Source organism: Podarcis liolepis, assembly GCF_965112155.1.
Source record: "Podarcis liolepis genome assembly, chromosome: 17".
Classification (NCBI taxonomy): Eukaryota; Metazoa; Chordata; class Lepidosauria; order Squamata; family Lacertidae; genus Podarcis; species Podarcis liolepis.
In genome coordinates, this window is record NC_139571.1 from 35716000 (window position 1) to 35738586 (window position 22587).

The 22587-nt window shown below is 40.5% G+C and overlaps 1 protein-coding gene across 1 annotated transcript in view; it reads right to left on the reverse strand.

Annotated features, from left to right (window-relative positions):
* Positions 1-22587, reverse strand: part of TNKS (tankyrase) — a 75087-nt gene that overhangs the window by 30685 nt on the left and 21815 nt on the right. The window contains exons 4-11 of the mRNA XM_083481668.1: positions 19636-19672; positions 18891-18966; positions 9200-9294; positions 7688-7754; positions 6356-6542; positions 5390-5511; positions 2399-2490; positions 2230-2308 (exon numbers count right to left, since the gene is read on the reverse strand). Coding sequence (XP_083337794.1) covers positions 2230-2308; positions 2399-2490; positions 5390-5511; positions 6356-6542; positions 7688-7754; positions 9200-9294; positions 18891-18966; positions 19636-19672 — 755 coding nt within the window. The remainder of the gene's footprint in view (positions 1-2229; positions 2309-2398; positions 2491-5389; positions 5512-6355; positions 6543-7687; positions 7755-9199; positions 9295-18890; positions 18967-19635; positions 19673-22587) is intronic.

Below are 22587 nucleotides of genomic sequence, written 5' to 3' on the forward strand. Positions count from 1 at the left end.
AATCTCATTTTCCTGTAACCCATTGGCCAGATACATTATTTTAATCAACCAACAGGATCCCCACTTCTGAAATTTTATTAGACGGCAATTTGGGGAAGTCATTTAATTAGCAGCCTGAGTAAACAATTTTGCCATTTCACTGAGCGCAAAGGCTCTTCTCTAAAATGTTTCCCCACAGAAAAAAGGTAACAGCTGGTTCAAAATTCTGGAACATAACACACTACACATTCACGATTCTGTATATCACTGTATTTTATGATCCTATTAAACCTGCTTGGAACAAATACAGAAACAGAGGTCTGGAGAATAGCACTTCTATATAATAGATTCCTAAATTAAAACGCATCTGTCTGACATAATTGAAGAATTGTTGATATATGTTATATCTCTCTAATAAGATATAATAAAGAAGATATACTTAACTGTTTGGGGGTTTGAATGCAAACCACAAACTCTCTCTCTTCCCCTCCTCCACACTCAAGGTCCCCTCAATTCAGGCCATACAACAGCCGCCAAGAAGCCTCAAAGGTTGCACTTAAGAACTGCAAATCTGGACCCACCCATTTAAGAATAGGAGTCACTATTGCTACTACTGCAAGGCCTGGTACTTATTGCAAAGCTATGGGGCTTTCCAGCTTCCTGAAGCCTTGGTACCCTTGGGGCTTAGAGGCTTCATTTGCCTGTGCCAGCATGACAACCACTTGAGAACTGCACCCAAGATCTCTTTATCTGAACTTCTCTATTTAATACTCTCAAATAATAAACTGACCATACCTCAGCCAAAAGTATGGCTCGTGTCACCATAATTCCAGAAAAGACTCTGAAGAACCCCAAACACACAGAATCAGAAGTATAATTCACCATTCAGGAGTTCACTGATTCCCAGGATGGACCACTTGAAAATTACTGAATGTCTTGGTTGGCAACTTAAAGTTTTTTTTTACCTGTTATAGAAATTGTAATGCATGATGCTAGATGCTGTATGATCTTTATTTGTATTTTTATGGCTTCTTTTATTTCCTATATTGTATTACATTCTGAATGCCGCAGAAATTCAACATGTGGTACAATACAAGAAATAAAAGAAGCAATAGAATACAATTAAAAATCAATATGAATGCGGACATGCAGCGTGCCAATTGAACAAATCTCATGAGCCACAGGTTGGGGACCTCTGGCAACATATATGAAACCCTCACTTTATAAGCATCTTGAAACTTGTACTTTAAAGAAGACATAAAACAAGTTAAACTAACAAGAATCTAACAAGTCTATACTCAAGTAAGAAAGAAGTATATGTAACAACATTTATACATTAATTTATGAAATTGCACCTCTGTGTTTTAAAGAAACAGAAAAAGGAACTTGAAAAGGACAGCTAATGACAGAGCCTCAGTGACAACAATTTACCCAATAGGCTTTGAAAAACATTATTTTATCTTTGAAAAATATGTAAACATTACATGCACCCAAGCACTCTGGATATCAGGAGCAATTTGAATTAGCATTTTTATTTGATTATACACTGGTTAGTTGGAACAAAAAGATGTAAATTTAGACAAAAGTGGGTAGATTACGAGTTTTGTGGCCCAGCTGCAGCTAGGACATTAGTGCCAAACAATTAAATGGGCAAAATGTAGCTGTGATGGTTCAGTGCAGAGACAGTTAACAGGTGTGCTGAAAAAAAGGCATATTGCAGCTCTTCTTATTCCATAATATTCAGTATTATCATGGTCTGAGCTGCAGACTTCAGATGTGAAAGCACCCTATGATTTCCTGTCTAATATCAAAGCTCTCATCCAAATTGAATCTTTAAAAGCTTGGCAGGAAATTATACAAGGAGAACATTTTATCCCGGTAAATTCTTCAAAGCCAAGGCAGACTTTTACCAGGATCGTATCAAGCAGAGATTACAAAGTCAAAGAACTTATGACAAACAAGCTTCTTCCAAAACCTCATGCTAGCGGACCCAGACTTCTGTTCAGATGTCTGGAAAGGAAACGTGTGCAAATAATTACTTCCAACTATCAAAGTTAGTATCAATGAAAATGTAACGAGTACATTTGTTTGGGTGAAAAGAGGCAAAGAGTTGAACCCCCACTGTTTCCACAGAACCACAAATAAATATCAGAGTAAATGTTTCCCTAATTTTTCACATTTGTAGGACTAGCACACAAGACCACAGGTATAATACAGTGTGTGGAAAATTAAGCATAGTCCAATATTTACCTTTGCTCCATGTTTATGAAGAACTTCCATAACATCGTTGTGAGCTCGTTCAGCAGCAAAATGCAAAGGTGTCATGAAACTAGTTTGGAAAAGAAAGATACAAATAAGTTTCAGAATCCGTCCATTTCATCTAAACACAAATGTTGCTGTTTTAAAGAAGAAAACGTACTCTTTATTCTTCTCATTGACGTTCGCTCCTTTCCGAAGCAGTAACTCAGTGACTTGTTTCCGTTTGGGGTGAAGAGAAGCCACAGCACAGTGCTGCAAAAAAGGCAATGTAGGAAAACTTAAGCCAAGGGCTGGAAATCAAAACTGAAGGACATGCTGGAAATACAAGATGAGAAGGCTGCAGTTAACCTGTATAAATCGTAATAGTGTACAAAGAGGAATTTGCTTCTTAGGATGCAGGACTGGGTCAGGATTCAAAATGGAAATGTATGCAAGTGATTGAAGTTCAAGTAGCCCTTCAGGTGCCAGAGTAATTCCCTGTGCCGAAGATGCCATCAGCTACTTACCGTATTTTTCGCTCTATAGGACGCACTTTTCCCCCTCCAAAAATGAAGGGAAAATGTGTGTGCGTCCTATGGAGCGAATGCAGGCTTCAGGCAGCTATCTGCAACCTCTCTCGCTCTCCAGGCTTCAGGCAGCTATCTGCAACCTCTCTCGCTCTCCAGGCTTCAGGCAGCTATCCGCAAGCCTTCTGAGCACGGCGGGAGTTCCCGCCGGGCTTTGAAGGCTTGCGGATAGCAGCCTGCAGCCTGAAGCCCAGGGAGTTGGCGCTGCGCTCCCTGGGCTTCAGGCAGCTATCCGCAGGCAGGCAGCTGTTGGGCTCCGAAGGCTTGCAGATAGCAGCCTGTTCTCAGGCTTCCCCCATCCCCAGCCTCGCAAGCTCTGGGAGCAGCGGCGAGGTTGCGCGCAATCTTGCCGCCGCTCCTGGACCTGTTCTGGGGGCTAGGGTGGGATTTCCCCCCCCCCCCAAAGACTAGGTGCGCCCTATGGAGCGAAAAATACAGTAAATGGAGTCACGGCTTGCTTCTTCTGTAGGAACTGCCATGACAAATTGACAAACAGAGCTCCAGCAATGTCCATAGTTCCATATGCATGTATCCTTTCTGTGGACACCATGTAATATATAAAATATAGTGCACGTACTGTACTATCATATTTTGAACTTGTTCTCATGTGAAAATCTTAGTACAAATGCAAAAAGTGCACTTAGAACCTCTAACAGCTTTTTTTGGGGGGGAGGGGGTGCTGAGGTGTAATGCAATAATTTGGGGGCATCAATCGTTTTCCATTTTCCTGGAGTAAACATGAACTGTTGCTTCTACTCCATATGTATTTAGTACAAAACTATAATAGAAAGCACAAGATGTTCTGGGATAGGTTTTATGTATCCCAGAGATTGGCAGGGGCGGCCCACTGCGTTTTGCCACCTGAGCCAAAACAGGAAGGTGCCATGCGTCCCCGCCAAAGCCTCACTTATTGGGGTTGTGTGGCTGTGGCTTCTAGCAAGATTTTGCAAGAGCCCAGGGGGACTTCGTGGGGCTCTTGCAAGATCTTATCAGAACACGGAAGCCTTCGCAGGTACTTCTCTGATATGGAGGGAGGGTGCACCTTGAGTTCTACCACCTGAGGCATGAACGCGCTGGTCCTGGGAGAAGGAGAACTTGTGGCCCTGCAGATGTTACTGAACCGCAACTCCATCATTCCTGACCACTGGCCATGCTGGCTGTGGCTGGTGGAAGTCTAACTTTATCAGGAGGGCTACAGGTTCATTACCCCTAGGTTACAAGATCACACACTTCTTTGGTGATGCAAACGTAGCCCTTAATCACAGCAAACAGTGGCAAGGGAATCTGAGCACCAATGAGGAGGGGCTGGTCAGAGGGACAGTATGATCCCTCACCTTAACCTCAGCATGGTCACTGTTAGAGGACGTACTATGATATATTTGAACTGGCGCTCTACAGTCTGTGGAAGTATGAAACTGTTGGAAGTATGAAACTGTTTCAAACATTTTGTCTATTGTTTTTGGGTTATAAAATGGCTGCTTTTCGCTCTCTGTTCTATAACCAGGCAGGTCAGAAGTTCATTGCATGAAGCAAACATGTGAGGTGCAAATGAAACCCGAACATGAATAAGATGAAATTATGGAAAAGAAAACCTCAAGCAGAATTTTACTGCCCTTCTGATTGGTCACCTGAAATAATGCATGTAAGTAAAGCTAGCAAATGGAGTTTAGAAAGACAGTGCTGGTGAAATAGGAAAGAGCTGGACTCAAAAGAAGGAAGCTAAAGGACAGCTACACATCCAGATTCCAGGAACAGAAGATGCTGAACAACGAGAGAGATGGACACTGCCTGATGAAAGTATCAACTTGGGTAGGGAAACAATCTAGACTAGGTTTAGATGAGCGTGTTTTCCTATTTATTTTCATTTTATCTTCTTTGCTCAAACTGTTTCAAATCATTACTGTTGAATAAAGACCTTCATGATTTTTTACATTGCCGCCTTACAAAACCTTTTGCAAAATCTAAATTTGGGTTAAATGTGTAAGAGGCTTTGTAGTCCACACCACACTAATTGCCTTACCACACCACTTGATATGGCTGGGCCACTAAATAAATTCCAGACGTTAAGGACTGTTTAGTGGAGGCAGGCAGGTTATCCACACTTGGTGGCAGCAGTGAGGATAAAGGGAGGAGCTAAATTAGTTGGTTTGCTTGCCTCCCTTGCCTCTCACAGCACAGGCTACAGCTTGTGCCATCACGCATACAGATACGCAACCCTTTCTTTTTTTTTTTACTCTAGCAGATTTTGAATGCTGCTGAAGCAATTACAGTTGCAAAAATACATGATGTACTGAAGGATCAAACTATTCATTTCAAAGCAGACAACTGAAAAACATTTAATTTTGAATGGCAGAATTCTCAGATCCCTGCTAAAATGGTGTAAACATGAAAGAAGATGCTTACTACAGGTTCTTCCTTAGCTCAGCATTAAGTCACTGGCAGGTCAAGCATCATTAGATATGTGATGGGCTGAACTAGATTTACCTTGAAAACGCCAGTCTTAACTATGGGATAACTTCAGCCACAATTATGTATACAAAACCTTACATGCTGCCTAAAGCAAGCGAAGTGACTTATGATCTCACCAGTGCTGTCTCATGGGACTGTGGCTGCTTGAAATTAATGACCTCCAAGGCAAGTGTCTTCTTTACTTTGGCTAAGTCAGCTTCTCTTGCTGCTTGTAGTAAGGAATGTCCTTTGAATTCATCTGCAGGGGAATAAACAATATTCATGACTGTCAGAATTATACAGCATTAGCTTAGAAAAGCCAAACAACAGTTAAGAGGGACAATATAATTCCACACAGTTCACCAAGAACTGTCCTATTGCGTTCTCTCAAGTGAAGATTGTGAAGACAAAATAACATTCTTGGGCTGAGAGGTAAAAGGGGGGTTTCTATTTCAATGCTACTCAGCCTAAATGCAAAATTAGTTTAGATGCTCAGTGACTTGTATAAATGCTGCCTAAAGGACTTTACACACACACACACACACACACACACACACACACACACACTTCTGATCTGCCAAATATGTTGATAAAAGATTAACAAGAAAAAGGTTGCAGGGAAAGGTTTCTGAACTGACTTTTAATGCCTGAAATAAATTAGAATGTTGTCCCAAAGTGACCCAAATTTTGTGACAATAGTGATATATATTAACACATATGAAGCAGATATTATAAGGGCAGTAATTAAGTAAATATTACACAAGCAACTAGCATGATTATTCTCAGTTTGCATAATTTATTACATAATTTTCATTATTTTGAACAATGTATTCTGCTTCTGCTGGTCATGATGAGGGATGCGAAGGAACCCCAGGCATTGAAACCCTACCCTATGACTGCTCAAAATGTTACACAGCAATCCCTCTGAGATTTCACCAGAAATGCCCACATCAAAATGATCTTTGCAACCATCTTTGCTTTAATAAAAAAAAAAGTTGAGGTTTACAGGGAGCTGAATTCTGTGATCAATATCACACTCCGTAGAGCACAAAGAGCCCTTTCTAGATGTGAAATACAGTATTTTGCACCCCCGTGATACCTACAGGTAAGCCTCTCTTTCAGCTCAGGTGTTGGGGCCATATCAACAGCACTCTTTCCATGACAGTTGACCAACGTTGGATCTGCGCCATGGCTGAGTAACAAAGAACAAACTTCCACACGATTCTTAGAAGCGGCTTCATGTAATGGAGTAAACTGCCAAAGATCCATCGCATTAACACAGGCACCATGCTAAGTAAGGAAAGAATAAGAGTTAAATTGTACAGGTCAGTACCTGTATGTAGTGTCAGTACCACAGTTAACTTTCAGTGCTAAACAGAATAGGTGTTATCTAATGAAAACTTTGATTATAATGAATTGATATTTTAATACATGTTCAAATAATATGCACTTGATAGAAAGAATGTGCTCCAGGTTTGCTGCTTACAAATGTTTAATGAAAGCCCAGAGTCTCTCAGAATATGAGATTACGGAGTTTTGTTGTTGTTTTTTTTTAAAAAGTCAGTTTCAGTAAGACTTGGTGTAGCATAGAAGGTAAAAAACATCCTATTTTGAATCTCGAATCAGCCACAAACAGTGGTTTGCTTGGGGCAAGTAATAGGTTGTATCTAACTTAAATTATTGCATGACTTCCACTTACACAACAGAACTTCCTCCTCCAACCCTCCAAATCTGTTTGGGGTGTTTCCCAAACCCTCTGGAACACATACATATGTGGCAGTGAGGCATAGAAGGAATAGTTCAATTGTGTGAGCAGAAGTCACTCCAATCACGTAATAATTTAGCTAGATGTAACCCGGTTTCTGTAATATGGGGAAAATACTCTCCTATGTGTGGAATGTGGACCAGGTCTGTTATTTTCCCTTAGTTTTTAATAAGATGGCATAATAGAAAATATTATGGACTTCAGCTAAAGCGGCCCCATTGATTTAGCAAATTTACGTATTATGGATGGAATAACACCTAATTTTTACAGCGTATTCTTCAGAGGTGTGACATTTCAATCACAAATATGTCACAATCACACACAAATTCAGTTAATCGTATGCTACTGTTTGAAAAATGGCCTCATTGATGAGAAATGTGTGTCCCTCAAACATTGTTCTTTCGTTTGTTTGACCACACAGAAAGACCCCCACAAGCTATACCGTATTTCCATACATATGCTGTACACAGCAGCTAAGGACATTTATATTGCTATTGCCATGTTCAGTTCATGGGGTCTTCAAGGCTGCTTACACAATTTAACTTAAAAATACAAATAACCATACAATAAAGGACAACACACAAATAGTAAACACGACAGCACACTACATGTTAATTATTTCCTTCAATTAATTACGTAACATTAAGGAATTACTTCTCTTTAACGTTACCTTCAACAGCAGTTCTGTAACTTCATAATGTCCATAGGAACATGCATTGTGGAGGGGCACAAGTCCACTGCAATAAATAAAGCATTAAAATGACATTACCTAAAAAGCAATAAGTAGGCAACTTAGAACCAAATTGGCTGCAGCAAGAGAGACATTTAAAGATGCAAAATGTAATTTAACCTCAATAACATTATTATTCAAACAGATGCTTGGTCATAGATTCTAGCCAGGTGCAGGATTTTATGAAAATCTGAGCATGTAACAAAAGCAACACTGCACTGCCCAGTTTCATGCAGGGTATCAGTCACATGATTCAGGCTTGCACAAATGGGAATTCTGATGCACAGATGAGAAGATTGCTTGAACTCATCCAGAGAGGCAGCACAGCAGCTGTTCCACAAGACCAACTTTTAAAATCCTTTCTGAGCCCTAGGTGCAAGCCACTTTTTAAAGCACTTTGCTATATCTTATTCCAGCATTTGAAATGCGCCTCTTCCTTGCCTTTGTACAAAGGTTCCGACTACTTCACAAGCAAGGGAAGAGGAGCTTAAAAATATATATATTCCTGAATGCAAAAATGAGGTCAGAGCACAAAGGAAAGCTTTAGAAGAACAGAAAATTGTTACAATAATCTAACAGACTGATTTGTAAAGGTGTGACAAATAAAAATATGGCGTGCAAACACCCCATTTCCTACTAGAAAAAAATGCAGTAGGAAATATGAAAAAGTCTTAAGATATTTCTGAATTACTCTACAGCATTGTTGTTTATCTCCCTCCACTTTCCACACAGACATATCTGTCGAGGAACCACTATACCTCCCCCAGAATGCAGTTTGAAAACCACCGCTCTAAGCCATTGGGGCGGGGGGGACCTGCAGCTTGTGATACTTAATCAATTCTGTGACCTCAAACTCCAAATGTACATCATTGTAACATCTACAAGATTTGAAATGCTTGGGAGAATAATCAAGGTTTTACTATTTCCCAAAGGATAAGCCTTTGTTAGAAAGGTAAAGGGACCCCTGACCATTAGGTCCAGTCGTGACAGACTCTGGGGTTGCGGCGCTCATCTCACTTTATTGGCCGAGGGAGCCGGCGTACAGCTTCCGGGTCATGTGGCCAACATGACTAAGCCGCTTCTGGCGAACCAGAGCAGCGCACGGAAATGCCGTTTACCTTCCTGCCAGAGCGGTACCTATTTATCTACTTGCACTGCATGCTTTTGAACTGCTAGGTTGGCGGGAGCAGGGACCGAGCAACAGGAGCTCAAGCCGTGGCGGGGATTCGAACCCCTGACCACCTGATCGGCAAGTCCTAGGCTCTGTGGTTTAACCCACAGCGCCACCCGCGTCCCTTGACTATAATGGTATGATATTGGTTTAACCACAGCGCCACCTGCATCCCTCCAAGCCTTTGTTAGGTACCACTATTTAAGAGGCCCTTTCACTAGTATCCACCTGCTTTATGAGTGCTAAAAAAGCCAGTGAGTTCATTATAATGTCTTACATACCCCTTATCCTTAGCATGAACATCAGCACCATGCTGGAGCAAAAGCTGGACTATCCGGACTCTGTTGTATCCTGCAGCCAAATGTAACGGAGTAGACTGTAAGAAAAGGCAGAAACAAAAAGAATGAAATTAAGACTCTTTCCTTGGGTAAGGCAAGTTTCCACACAGACAGATACTTGCAGGCAGAAATGGCAACTCTGGCTGGGGAGCAATTACAAAGCACCTTCTATGTTCTGCACAGATTTCCTATGGGAACCACCTCACATGAGCAGCAGCCTCAAAACACCAGAACAGCTTGCATGCATAAGCTACTTGAAGTGGGCATAGAGATAAACGTATCATCAATAATATACCCCTCTCCTCTGTTTTCTCTTCCCAGTCGATTAAAAAAATTCTTCTGGCTACTGCCTTCTCTGTAGCTCCCTATTAATCTATCAAAAGTGCATCCTCTACCCGCTATTTAACCATTAAAATACGGTCTCCATTTTGAGTGTGTTCATTTGCTTTCTTTCACAACAAAAGAGAAACTGGCTACTTTCATCTTAGACAGAAAAAAACATTTACAAATGTTCAATAAGTTTAGTTTAAAAGGCTACAGCGCAGATCCTGTTATAACATCATTATATATAACATTATATGTATTTTATCAACAGACTGAATATTTCCAATGACATATCTAGCTACCACTACCCAAGAGATCAAGTTTTTTTAAACTGATGTAAAAGGTATTTAATCTGTTGAACAGATCAATTGATTAAAAGTAGTTGCCCTACTTTCAACTTCTCTCGCTGACTGCAAATACCAAATCCAAGTCTCAACTTAATTAGCATTTTCTAGGTTAAATCAGTCTAGCTTCCCCAAAATTAATGAAAAACGCTTCTTGCATTACAGCTTTGGGGAAATTAGCCCAGACTGTTTAAGTGACCCTGCTGTCCCATCATGGTCCTCTCAGCAACCAGGAAGTACAATTACAGTTGCCATGGCAAGCAAGAGTTTATATCTGGTGAACAGAATTAGGGTATAGTTTCTGGCCAGGTTAAGTCCCAGGAGTCTTCTTCACACACTGAAGGTGCATCATGTGATTAGCATGTCTGCACTGAAGAAATTAAGAATGAGCAGCTGCCATGTGTAGGCTCCTTCTGTGCCCCCCTAACACATGCATGCTTGGGGCAAGCTCTGTAGTGTGACCAGTGCTAGCCTTTGGCATTTACCGTATTTTTTGCTCTATAAGATGCACCAGACCACAAGGCGCACCTGGTTTTTGGAGGAGAAAAACAAGAAAGAAAATATTCTGAATCTCAGAAGCCAGAACAGCAAGAGGGATCGCTGCGCAGTGAAAGCAGCAATCCCTCTTGCTGTTCTGGCTTCTGGGAGAGCTGCGCAGCCTGCATTCGCTCCATAAGACGCACACACATTTCCCCTTACAGTGGTGCCCCGCAAGACGAATGCCTCGCAAGACGAAAAACTTGCTAGACGAAAGAGTTTTCCGGTTTTTGAGTCGTTCCGCAAGACAAATTTCCCTATGGGCTTGCTTCGCAAGACGAAATGTCTTGCGAGTTTGTTTCCTTTTTCTTAAAGCCGCTAATAGCCGCTAAGCCGTTAATAGCCGCTAATAGCCGTGCTTCGCAAGACGAAAAAACCGCAAGACGAAGAGACTCGCAGGAAAAAGTGAGTCTTATAGAGCAAAACATACGGTATTTATTTTTCTTTAAATGGTCAGCATTCTCCCTGCCGGCAGCTGTGTTACATTTCCATGCCAGCTCCTGCCTCTGTATTTCTGTATTTGCCTTCATCTGCCACTCTTCCCTGTGACTTCATCTCAGCATAATTTTTCTCCAGTCTCTTTGGCAGCTTCTACAGCAGAGGTACACTCAGAGCAGGACTCTCCCCTCATACCTCACTTCTCACTCCAGAAAGGGGGAAACAGTTTTAAGGAAATTGTTTAAAGATAAACACCAAGGATGAAGATTCCCTGCCGGTTTCGTGCAGGAAAACTGAGGTGCTCTTAGGGAATAGCAGGTCACCAGAAAACCTGGAGTGGACATCTTCTGTGGAGGGAAATATGGCGATCGTAGCCTTTTTAGCTTTGGTGTTGAAAACAGATTTCTGCCTATGGAAAGAGAACTGCAGAAGGGAGAAAGTATTTTGATTGTAAAGAGTTTATACCACGACACCACCAGTCAGTTTCTAATAGATGCAAACTGGGTATCCTAGCACATCTAATCTGGATCAGAATCAGATGCAAAAAAACATTTTGGCAGGAGCTCCATAAGAGAAGTAACCAAATATATTACACCTAAGAACACACATTGCTCATCAACCTCAGTGTGCCTACCCAGGGGCTCAAAAAGGTTGGTGACCCCTGCAGTACAAAGAAACTAGTACCAATGTAATGCAAAAGGACAGTGTTTTTGTCCTAAACATGGCCCTTTTAAAATGATAAATATAATGCCTTAAGCATTATTTCATTTGAGGGTAAACATGAGGTGACTGGCCATAGGTAAACGGTAAACAAACATTACTATAGTCTGAATTGTTGAAGCTGAAAACAAACTGCTTTTTTTCCATCTATGGAACCCTATAACTCTTCCTTCCAAATATTGAACACCTAAAACATTCCAAAGTGATGCACTGCATTACTTGATTTTTCAAATTCTTATGTCTAAAGTAATTTAGTACCTAGTAGTGAAAAATCATCATAGTAAGCCTTGCAAAACCGCTTTCCCACCCTGCATTTTCAAAAGGAAAATGGACCTTCCTACTTTACAATCCTGTTAACATATCTCCCCAAAAGAAAAAAGGGTGACTTTGAAGACATTTAACTATCTTTTTGGTTACTTAAGAAACTTTAATGATTAGAGTTTTACTGACATCACGGTTCCTCTTTTGAAGAAAAGTGTAAGAAATTGGCACTCTTTTGTAAGAATGTGTACATTAGCAGGTTTTTTTACTTTACAGATGAGACAAACAATGAAGGGCACATAAATGACAAAAGAAACCTTTTTCCTTGCTCAAACTGAAAGGCTGTTTTTTGTTTTTGTATTAGTATGTCTTACATTTATATGCCATCTTTCTTTCATGGAACTGAAGAAGGGTGGTAAACAGTGCCTATATCTATCTATCTATCTATCGTGTCAGTGTGATGGTGACTGGCTAAGATCACTCAGCAAGCTGAATGGCTCAGTGGCATCTTCCTTGTATTAGCTGAACACTCAGTCTAACCATTATGTCACCTCTGCTCATACCACAACGAGCCTATCACTTCCACAGGTATCACTTCCAGCATTGTGAATGATCCTCTTTAATATCTTTGTGTAAACAAATGAAGATTTCTTCCTGACTGTAGAATAGTTTATTGATGTCATCTGGGGACTAATGGAAGCAGTCTTAGGGCAAGTTATTTGGGGTGGTTATACAGAATGTGATTGCTGGGTTTGACAAAAATCTTCCAGTTTGCATTTCAGTAGGTAACCAGTAAGAGTGAACTTTCTCAAATTACTTTGTATTTAAGGGTAAGAAACACACAATGCTTGGAAAACAGAAAATCTTCTTGTGAAAATCCATTAACTTTTCCAATTGCATCCTCATTTAAAAGCCAAACAAAAGCAAATATTGTCTTCCAGAATCCTGTTTATGGTAGTTAAATGTAAACACAATGGGAAACTAATCCAAAATGGGGACTTGAGTTTGTTTCCCTCAAGAATTAAGGCTTACAGCCTGTCAACAAAGAATGGCTTTGTACAGTATGGTGAATAAGAAAAACAAGCGACTTCTAATACAGTGGTGCCCCGCAAGACGAATGCCTCACAAGACGGAAAACCCGCTAGACGAAAGGGTTTTCCGTTTTTGAGTTGCTTCGCAGGACGAATTTCCCTATGGGCTTGCTTCGCAAGACGAAAATGTCTTGCGAGTCTTGATATTTTTTTTTCGCTCCCCCCCCCCTTTATCTAAGCCGCTAAGCCTTTAATAGCCTTTTAGCAGCTAATCCGATAAGCCTTTAATAGCCGCTAAACCGCTAATAGCGCTAATCCGCTAAGAGGGTTGCTTCACAAGACGAAAAAACCGCTAGGCGAAGACACTCGCGGAACGGATTAATTTCGTCTTGCGAGGCACCACTGTATCTGAATTTGAACTTGAACTAACTAGGATGGTGCAGTCGCTGAATCAGTCCTGAAGCTCACTGGGAGACGTTGGGCCAGTTGATGTCTCTCTAACTACATGTGTCATTACAGGGCTGCTGAAGGATAAAAGGGGTACAGGGTTTGGACGAAGAACAATAATATATGATTCCCAAGTAGGGTAGCATATATGAATAACCAAGAACAGAAGGTAAGAACTTCCTTTTTCCCCCCACATGAAGTGTCCAAAACCACTCCAAATACCGATGTGCCTAGTTTTCTTTTCAAGTTTATACAAAAGATTGCCTGGGTATGATACATCATTGTAATTATATGGATTTATAACAGCAAAGCGAGAAAGGAAACACTTGCCCTATTTAGTCTCACATGCAGAATTGAAAAGGCTTTTAAGACTTCCCGTGCTAGTCATTTTCCCACCTTGCGTACAAGGCAACGGCAAGAAGATGAAATGGCTCCCTCTCCCTAGGTGATAGTTAAGGAAAGTAGTGAAATACTATAAAGGCTCTGTCTTCTGAAATAAGTTGCACTCAGTTGGCTCATTTGTATCTGCAGAAAGCATGAGGAGTTATTTTTTGGCTCTGCATTGGTCTTGCATCTCCCTATGGGCCTCCATTTATGTTTAGGGGCTTTGTTGTTAAGTATGCACAGCGTGAAAAGGAAGTTAATTTCTCTATCAAGCTGCTTTTATTCTCCAGTTTCCAGCACCATGAAACAACACTGCAGAAAGTTCCAGAAACACACTTTAACATGACAGAAAGCAAACAGTTAAGGGAGTCCAGAGATCCGAACTTGCACTATAAAGGTTTAATGGGGTGAGGGGCAGAACTTTTAAAAGAATTAGCAGTCTGGAGAACTGCAACTCACTAAGGGCCAGTCTACACAAACAGATCACACATTTTCTGGTCTAAACTCGCATCCGGTGTAAACAAACACTGATGACAACCCTCAGAATCCCACTGCTTTGAAGTAAATAAATTAGCAGATGTTGTTATAATGTGTTTTATGATGGTTTGGGCACCAGCAGTAAAGCTGGAATAAGTAACTACCATTTTAAATAGTGTACAGTGGTAGCTCGGGTTACATACGCTTCAGGTTACAGACTCCGTTAACCCAGAAATATTACCTCGGGTTAAGAACTTTGCTTCAGGATGAGAGCAGAAATCGTGCTCCGGCGGCGCGGCGGCAGCAGCAGGAGGCACCATTAGCTAAAGTGGTGGTTCAGGTTAAGAACAGTTTCAGGTTAAGAACAGACCTCTGGAACGAATTAAGTACTTAACCTGAGGTACCACTATATCAGTAACCACTAGGGCTGCTGAGGTAAAAGGACTCTGGGCATCACTGCAACGATATGGAACCTGCAGCCCTCCGGATGCCTTCAGACTACAACAACATTATCCCAGACCATTGGGCCTTGCAGGCTTTGACTGGTGGGAGAAGGAATTCAGTAACTTCTTGTTTCCTAGCCTTGCTGTATATGACTGCTTCCAAAGGGATAACTGGGTTTCCATTGCTGCCCACTATAAAAACTTCCCTTATGTCGCGCAGAAGCATTTATGCAGAGCTAAGCTTTAAAAGACCTTTTTGGAGAGTAATGCAGAGGCAATTTATTTTAATGCAATATTGTAAAAGTTGTTTGGTAATGTAAAATTGAGTTTGTATCATTTTCTTCTGTATTGTGTCAACACAATATACATAGTTTGTCTAACTGAATTATCTAATTGAATTTATTTTTCCTGTTTAATTTTTTAATCTTTGATGAGCATATTTGCCATTGATTTCCTGCCAATATGTATCATCACTTGGCATTCTGAATTCAAACACAGATACTAGCCAATTCTTCATTTACAATTGACAGATAATAGGGTCATGGGTTCATTAGAAATACAAAAAACTGCACAAATGGATTCTAAAAATATATAGGATGACTGATAGGATTATTTATAGTATCTTGGCGTCATTTTTCCCCACGCAAAACCCCAACCTCTAGCTGTTATTAATAAGCAAAGACTATTAGGTACTAAAACTTCAGTAGAATACGAGCTTGAATGATGGAATTCAAGAGTATACATGTTTCTTCAAAATTCTATACAATATACAGTGTTGAAGATTTTATTGAAGAATTACAGCCTCTTATAACAAAAAAGTGCATCCTCACATTTCAGCTAAGCAATTAATATTGGTGCCTAGAACCAGTTTGTGTTGCACAAACACTAGTGTTTTAAGTAATGACTGCTGTGCGCATGAATCTTTCACAGCCAGCAGTCATTACTCTGACTGCTGGGATTTCCTAACCCAAAATTAAGGCTTGCTCCATGGTCTCTTATTTAGGCATGCATAGCCTATCTTCCTATATCAACGATGTCAAGTATCTGAAGCTCAAACCATTTTACTCATTTATCTGAACATAATAGAGAGAGGTAAAGGGAGTACGTGTGTGTGTGTGTGTGTGTGTGTGTGTGTGAGTGAGAGAGAGAGAGAGAGAGAGAGAGAGAGAGAATGAGAATGAAGGGAATTTCCCAGATAAATTCCAAATCCACATGAGGGCAATCTTTACTAGGCCAACTAAAAGGTCACACCCCTGGTTAACTCCTTTCAGCCTAATTGGATGCTTAGACATGGAAAGATGGCAGAATGTAACCTGGTACTCAACTTAGGTGTTTCCTGCCTAATATAGTGGAGTCTTGAAACCCATAGATGAAGGGTGGGGTTCACCCAACGAACTTCAATGAAGTCTTGACCAATGACTTCAACTTGCACAATGAGGCTTTCCTCTCTGTATCACCACCATCCCAATGTGCCCCCCATGGCATGGGGGGGGGGGAGAACACACATACCCCGAACAGCACATGGGGAGTCATCTGGCAAGCTGATATGCTTGCATAGACGGAACATTTATAATAGTGCCATGCTGAATTCTACCTGAAGCCAGCTGTTGATTTTGGTGGCTTTTAGGGTGGATTTAATACTAATGGTGAAGCCAGAGCAACAAGACACTTATCCAATTTGGTACACTAGTGAACCTTGGGAATGCCAGATGAAGGAAAGGAGCAAAAGGCTTCAGAAGTATCACAGAATGAAACATATTGAAAGGCAAGAGTCTCAAAATCACATTCCTTTGGTCAATGAAGAAGCCAGCAGCATTCCCCAACCCCAATCAAGGTTCAAGGTTCAAAAGCATTACGTATGCACTGTTCCCTATGCGATATGTGACTTATTCCCTGACAGAAGCAAGGGCAATCGCTGCACAGGTGGATATCTGTGAACAGGTCAGAGTCCTGCAGAGTTTTGAATCTTGGAGAGTATGCTTTCAACAGAGAAGACATGAGCCATTTTGATAGGGGAGAGAACTGAATGGTGCCTTCACAGTTACAGTAATAGATTAAAAAGAACTAAGCATTTGCTGACCTGTAAGTATACCCCAAGATCCATTACATGGTAGGAACAGTTCTCAACAGAGGAGCTCTCAACAGTAGCTACCAAATATACTCATTATATAAATGTTTTGTTGTTATTAATAATAATTTTGTTTTTGTTTTTAATAGAAATCTGTTGGTTTTGATCAATTTATCTGCTACTGCATCTCAATTGTTTTAAATACACTGAACTTCTTTCCTTTGTATTTCCTTTCAGAACAGTCAGATACATTATATTCCTGAACCATTAATACTATACTTGAAGGCATATTGTTTTGGGCCTCATTTAACTATCTGTGGGGATTTAGCTACACAAAAAAGTTCTGCTCAGGACTTCTATATTAAGAATACTGATTATAAAAGAAAACTCTTTAAATAAACACACACAGTTGCATATCATCACTTAAAAGACTTCCCCATGCTATCAGACTAAGAATACAGTACTACAAATCATCTGAATAATTCCTAAATATAAGTTGCTTGCACAGACAGTTCTAAGGAGATTCAGAAGTACTTAGTTGCAGACAAATGGGGGTGGGGATAGTGTATACAGTTCATTGTGACAGTAAAACCAACTGATGGTCATTCTAACATATAAGTAAAAACAAAACAATATATATAATCACACAAACACACACAAAAGTAATGCATGCTGCCAAGTTTTAAATCAGTACAACTACCGTATTTTTCGCTCTATAACACGCACCAGACCATAACACGCACGTAGTTTTTAGAGGAGGAAAACAAGGAAAAAAAATATTCTAAACGAAATAGTGGATATATGATTTTTGTGGTTCATGCTGTGGCCACAGACATGTGATCTGACAGTGAGTCTGGAGTAGCCCAATGCAAAAATCCTGAGGATCCATGTGGATCCATGCTTTGTAACCACGGAGGAGGAAAGGAAGGGGAACCATGGATCCTCTGCTCACGACTGCAGCAGATCCCCCCCCGCCACCCGCAGGCATTCACTCCATAACACGCACACAGACATTTCCCCTTACTTTCTAGGAGGAAAAAAGTGAGTGTTATGGTGCAAAAAATACGGTAATCAAGAATCTGGTGGGTATAATTTTAGGTCGGTTACAGATTATACAGACAACATTATTAAAAAGAAAGGGCATGGTCCCATAAAATATAAGCAGTTATAAACGTTGAAATAAATGGCACTTGCATGAGCCTTGCTCTGTAGTGTTTGTGTCAAAAAATATTTAAACTGGCCCTTTTTGCATTGCAAATGAATAAACTTATTTTTAAAAGATTTAGCTCCAAAATAGGCAACCTGGAGACCAAGGGCCACAACCTGCCCCAGTTTTTATGAGTCTTCCCTTTCCAGCTCAGCTTGGGCAGGAATGATCCAGCCTTGCAGGCCAAAGCAGCTGGTCATCCCTGTTTGAGACTATGCTGTGAAGATTTTGGCAAACCCTAAAAATAGCCACCGAAGGAGAAGATTCCTAATCTGTGTGGACCTGGGTCAGTCCCAAGAGCAAATTCTAGTATACCAATTACAAAATTTCAAAGCTAAGCAGCAAAATTAAATGGTCAAATGCACATTATGTAATTTAAGAGAACATGTCATGAAGTCTGGCTGGTAGCCTGTCACTGTAGGTTCTTCCCTTCCCCTTCTAACCCAATCCATTTCATTCAACATCCCCGTTATATAAAGCTGCAGCCAGACATCAAAAGCATAAAAATATCAAAAGTTAAGAGAATTGAATGGGCACAAATCATACCGATATGGAATTAGCTATGCTAAGCATAGTGGCAGGGGCTTGGACTCCTACCTTTCTTAACTGAACAATCCCACAAAAAAGAAAATACTAGGCAGACTGTTATTTTACAGCTATTAACAGCCCAAACATGCAGTTTATTTTTATAGCCGAACTATCTGAAGCACAGCCCAATAGCTGACATTTGAAACAAATAGCATGATTTCAAGTGCACGCTCCACTGCCTCTGTCAATCTGTCACAAACCATCAATATTAGGCATAGCATCATTTAATTTCATAGTTAACAGACACGAATTAAAACACTTCCACATAAGTGATGGGTTAGAAATATTTTCAAATTGACAAGGCATGCAGCTTAGCTGTCAGGGGGGGGGGAATGACAAAATGCGTTAAATATGCACAGACTTACTTTTCGCCCATCACTTGCATGGCAGTTCACATTTAAAGGTGTCAACAAAGCCATTAGTTTTTCTTCATTACCACTCCTGCATGACAGAGAAGTAAGAAAGAGGGAGAGCCCCTTATAAAATATTTGAAATGGAGTTTCACATTATATACTGTTCTATATACTGGCATGTTCAAAGAACCACCTAATATGTATTTCAAATTGCAAAAAACAGACACTTGAAACAGTTCCTTTAAGAATACACCATGTAAAAGATTAACATCAATTTAATGTTTAATTTATATTTTACTTGGTTTTATGTATCTGCTGAAAAGACGTTTCCCAAACACCTATTTTTGTTACATTCCCCAAGACGCTATAAATAGCTTCAGAGCTCTTGCTCAAGGTTTCTTATGATGGGCTTTAATAAGAAAACGCGAAATATGCCTTTCAGGTATAAAATAAAGAGAAAATGTCCTAATATACTGTTTCTTTCTAAAATGATCACTCTAAACATAAATGAAATTGGGAGTACATTATGTCAAAAAGCAAGCACCCCCATCATACTGCATGATTACAAATAAACACATTCTTTTGCTTTTTGCAAGTGGCTAAAATCCAAAGCAAACCCATGCTAACAAGCCTTGTTTATCTGCATAATTTCATAATAGGGTAATGACAGAATGACAGCGATCATAAAAGCCCATTTTTCATCCCGGCTTTCTACATCCTCCCTTCAAAAACCATTTGTATTCTGAGCAGCACTTACCTAGCAGCTTCCAGGAGTTCGTCTTTCTTGTATTCACCTAAATGATTGCAAAATATCATGCTGTTAGCATTTGGCAGAAGACAGATTAAGAAATGCAGCAGGAAGCAAATACAGAATTAAACAGAACGGGGGAGGGGGGGAGAGTGAGCCCACACCCCGCTGGGTGATGGAGCTGTGACGTTAGCCAGCTTGAGGAGGCAGCATCACCAGTGCCTTGGAGACGGGCAGCAAACTGACGCAGCTTCTTGTCCAATCCTCGGATGAAATGGCTTTCTTCAGACAACCAATGAATGCTAAACCTGTATCTAGAAACAATCCCTCCGATAACAGCATGGCAGCTGAATACAACGTCTCCTCCCCCACTTTTCCTATTCACTGTATCACGGCATACTAGCATAGCGTGAAAACGTAAGGGAAAAAGTAAAGCCACAACCCCCCTGAATCCCTTTCTAGCTTGACAGTATCTTGCAAAGCAATTGTTTTACGTCAGAACTTCCCGAGCCTCTGCCTCATAAGAGCATGCTTCTGGCCTTAAGGAAAGCAATGCATCAAAAGAGATGGGGAAGGGCAAAGGCAAAAGCATTCAGAAAGCTGCACTTAAAACCTACCATTAAAAGGTTATTTGGCTGTTTTCGTATCTTAGGGCAAAATTCTAAATGCACGTCCTGAACTCTAGGTAAACTCCCAGTGCCAAGGGTTCTGTGGAATATCTGAAGAATTTTTGATTTGAAGAGTATTATTTGAAGCCTCAGTTCTTCAAATTTTAAAGTTGCAAAAACCTGAACTGGGAAATGCTGAATACACCTCAATTTAAGAGCCATAAAGTCAGGAAATTACAACTAAAATAATCCTCACAATAGCAGCTGCAGTATCCAGGCCCTCTTAACATTGCCCTTTCACTCTGCAGGTCACTCACAGCAATATTACAATTAAAAACCATTGCACTTTACAATTAGGGCTAGAAACACATCCATTAAAATCACCTGCTAGGGACACTTGCACAAATCCACACACACGGACACAACTACTGAATGAATGAGTGTTAAATCAATGTGGGGATGCTTGGAGAGCACACTCATAATTTCTATTCAATGGCCACAGATACACAACACTAAGCCACACTGTGTGATTTGTCAAGAGATCCCTCTTTACTCCTTCCTTAGTTGGTGGGGAAACAAGCCATGAAGTGGCTGGCTTAACATCACATCTTAATCAGCATTCATGATTTGTTTCTCTCAAACAAACCAAAAACAAAACATGGGCTCCTTTGTTGCAGTTTGAGAGGAACAAAGCACAAATCCTTGCTCAGAAGTAACTCTATGGTTTGTTTCCCAGCTCAACAGAGGAGGAAACAGGAGTATTCACTGGCAATACACCTCATACATATTATAGTTAAAAGAAACCATGCAGTTTGGGCTCAGTGTTACATGCAAATGCAACCTATATCTGTGAAGAATAAATACAGACTTGCCTTCATAGGATTCAACCTATGAAGTGGCCTTACAGTGTCAGACTATTGGCCTAGCTAGCCCATCATCGTCTACACTGACTATCAATGGTTTTTCAAAGCCTCAGGCAGAGATGTCTTCCAACCCTGCTAGCCAAGATCCTTTAGCGCAGGGGTGCCCAAACTTTTTTCAAGAGGGCCAGATTTTATGAAGTGAACATATGTGAGGGCCGACCAAAGTTTGCTGAGCTTTTTTACAATTTTACCCCAAAGTTGTTGCGCTTTTTTTTTTTTACAATTTTACCCCAGGACATGTACTGCCACGGGGGCCAGATTAAATCAACCGGCGGGCCAGATTAGGCCTCCAAAACAGACTTTGGACATGCCTGCTTTAGCTGGAAGTACCAGAGACCTTGTGCATCCAATGTATGTCGTCTAATCCTTCTCATACTGTAATATCACCATAAGGACTAGAGGGAGATACAGTTTTATTCACTCCCCCTTACACTGTATTTTTGCTCCTTGGTCTTTCACAAAGAAAAAAAGAAATTCAGAACATGTTGCCTGAGTGCTAGAGGGATTCTTGGGTGTGTCCAAGGACTTCTGTGCAACGAGTAGGATTTTTTATTCTTCTGAATAATGGATAATACCATATCATAAACTAGACAAGGTTCTGCTGTTCAATAAATTCCCCTTAGGCACGTGGAACTAGTCCAGCTGTTACTTTGGATCCTGGCCATCAGTTACAACCTTGTATGCAGCACCTAAGTGGAAACACTAAACATTACTATTCACATGCAAAATACAAACTGCTAACAATGCTAGAGAGATATAATTTTTTTATTCGAAGCAGATAACCTATTATCTCTAGGTGTAATACACTTACGCATTTTGAGAATTATTGGCATTCTTGCTTTACATTCAACAACCTTGCTCGTACCACAACACAAAACAAGGTTACAAGCATGTTTCAGACTTTACCATATCCTGCTGAAGCATGAATAAATTGGAAAGTGCACAAGCTTCTTTGTTCAATCTGCAGAATGATTCCAAAGAACTACATTATTATTTGCTGGTTGCTTTTTCACAAAAGTGACGCAAAGCAACTTGCAATATAAAAACAAAACATTAAATAAAGCCAAGTATAAGAACAGGAATAAAATAAATACCTAAAATGTTCATCCATAATACTGTACACAGTACACAAATGGGTGGATCCAAATCAACCCACGCCACTCAAAAAATGAGCAGAAGAGCCTTTCCCCTACAAATTAAGAGTAAAAAGAATTCCACAAAAAGAAAGCCACCACTGAGAAGGCCCTCAGAGGGGGCACACAGACATGAACCTCAGATGATGAATGTTGAGTCCAGACTGATTTACGTGGAAGAGGTAGCTCTTGGTATACCGAGGCCCTGAACCACATAAAGCTTTATAGGTCACAAACAGCATCCTGAATTGAGTCCACAAACCTACTAGTACACAATGCACTTGTGCCAAGATTGGT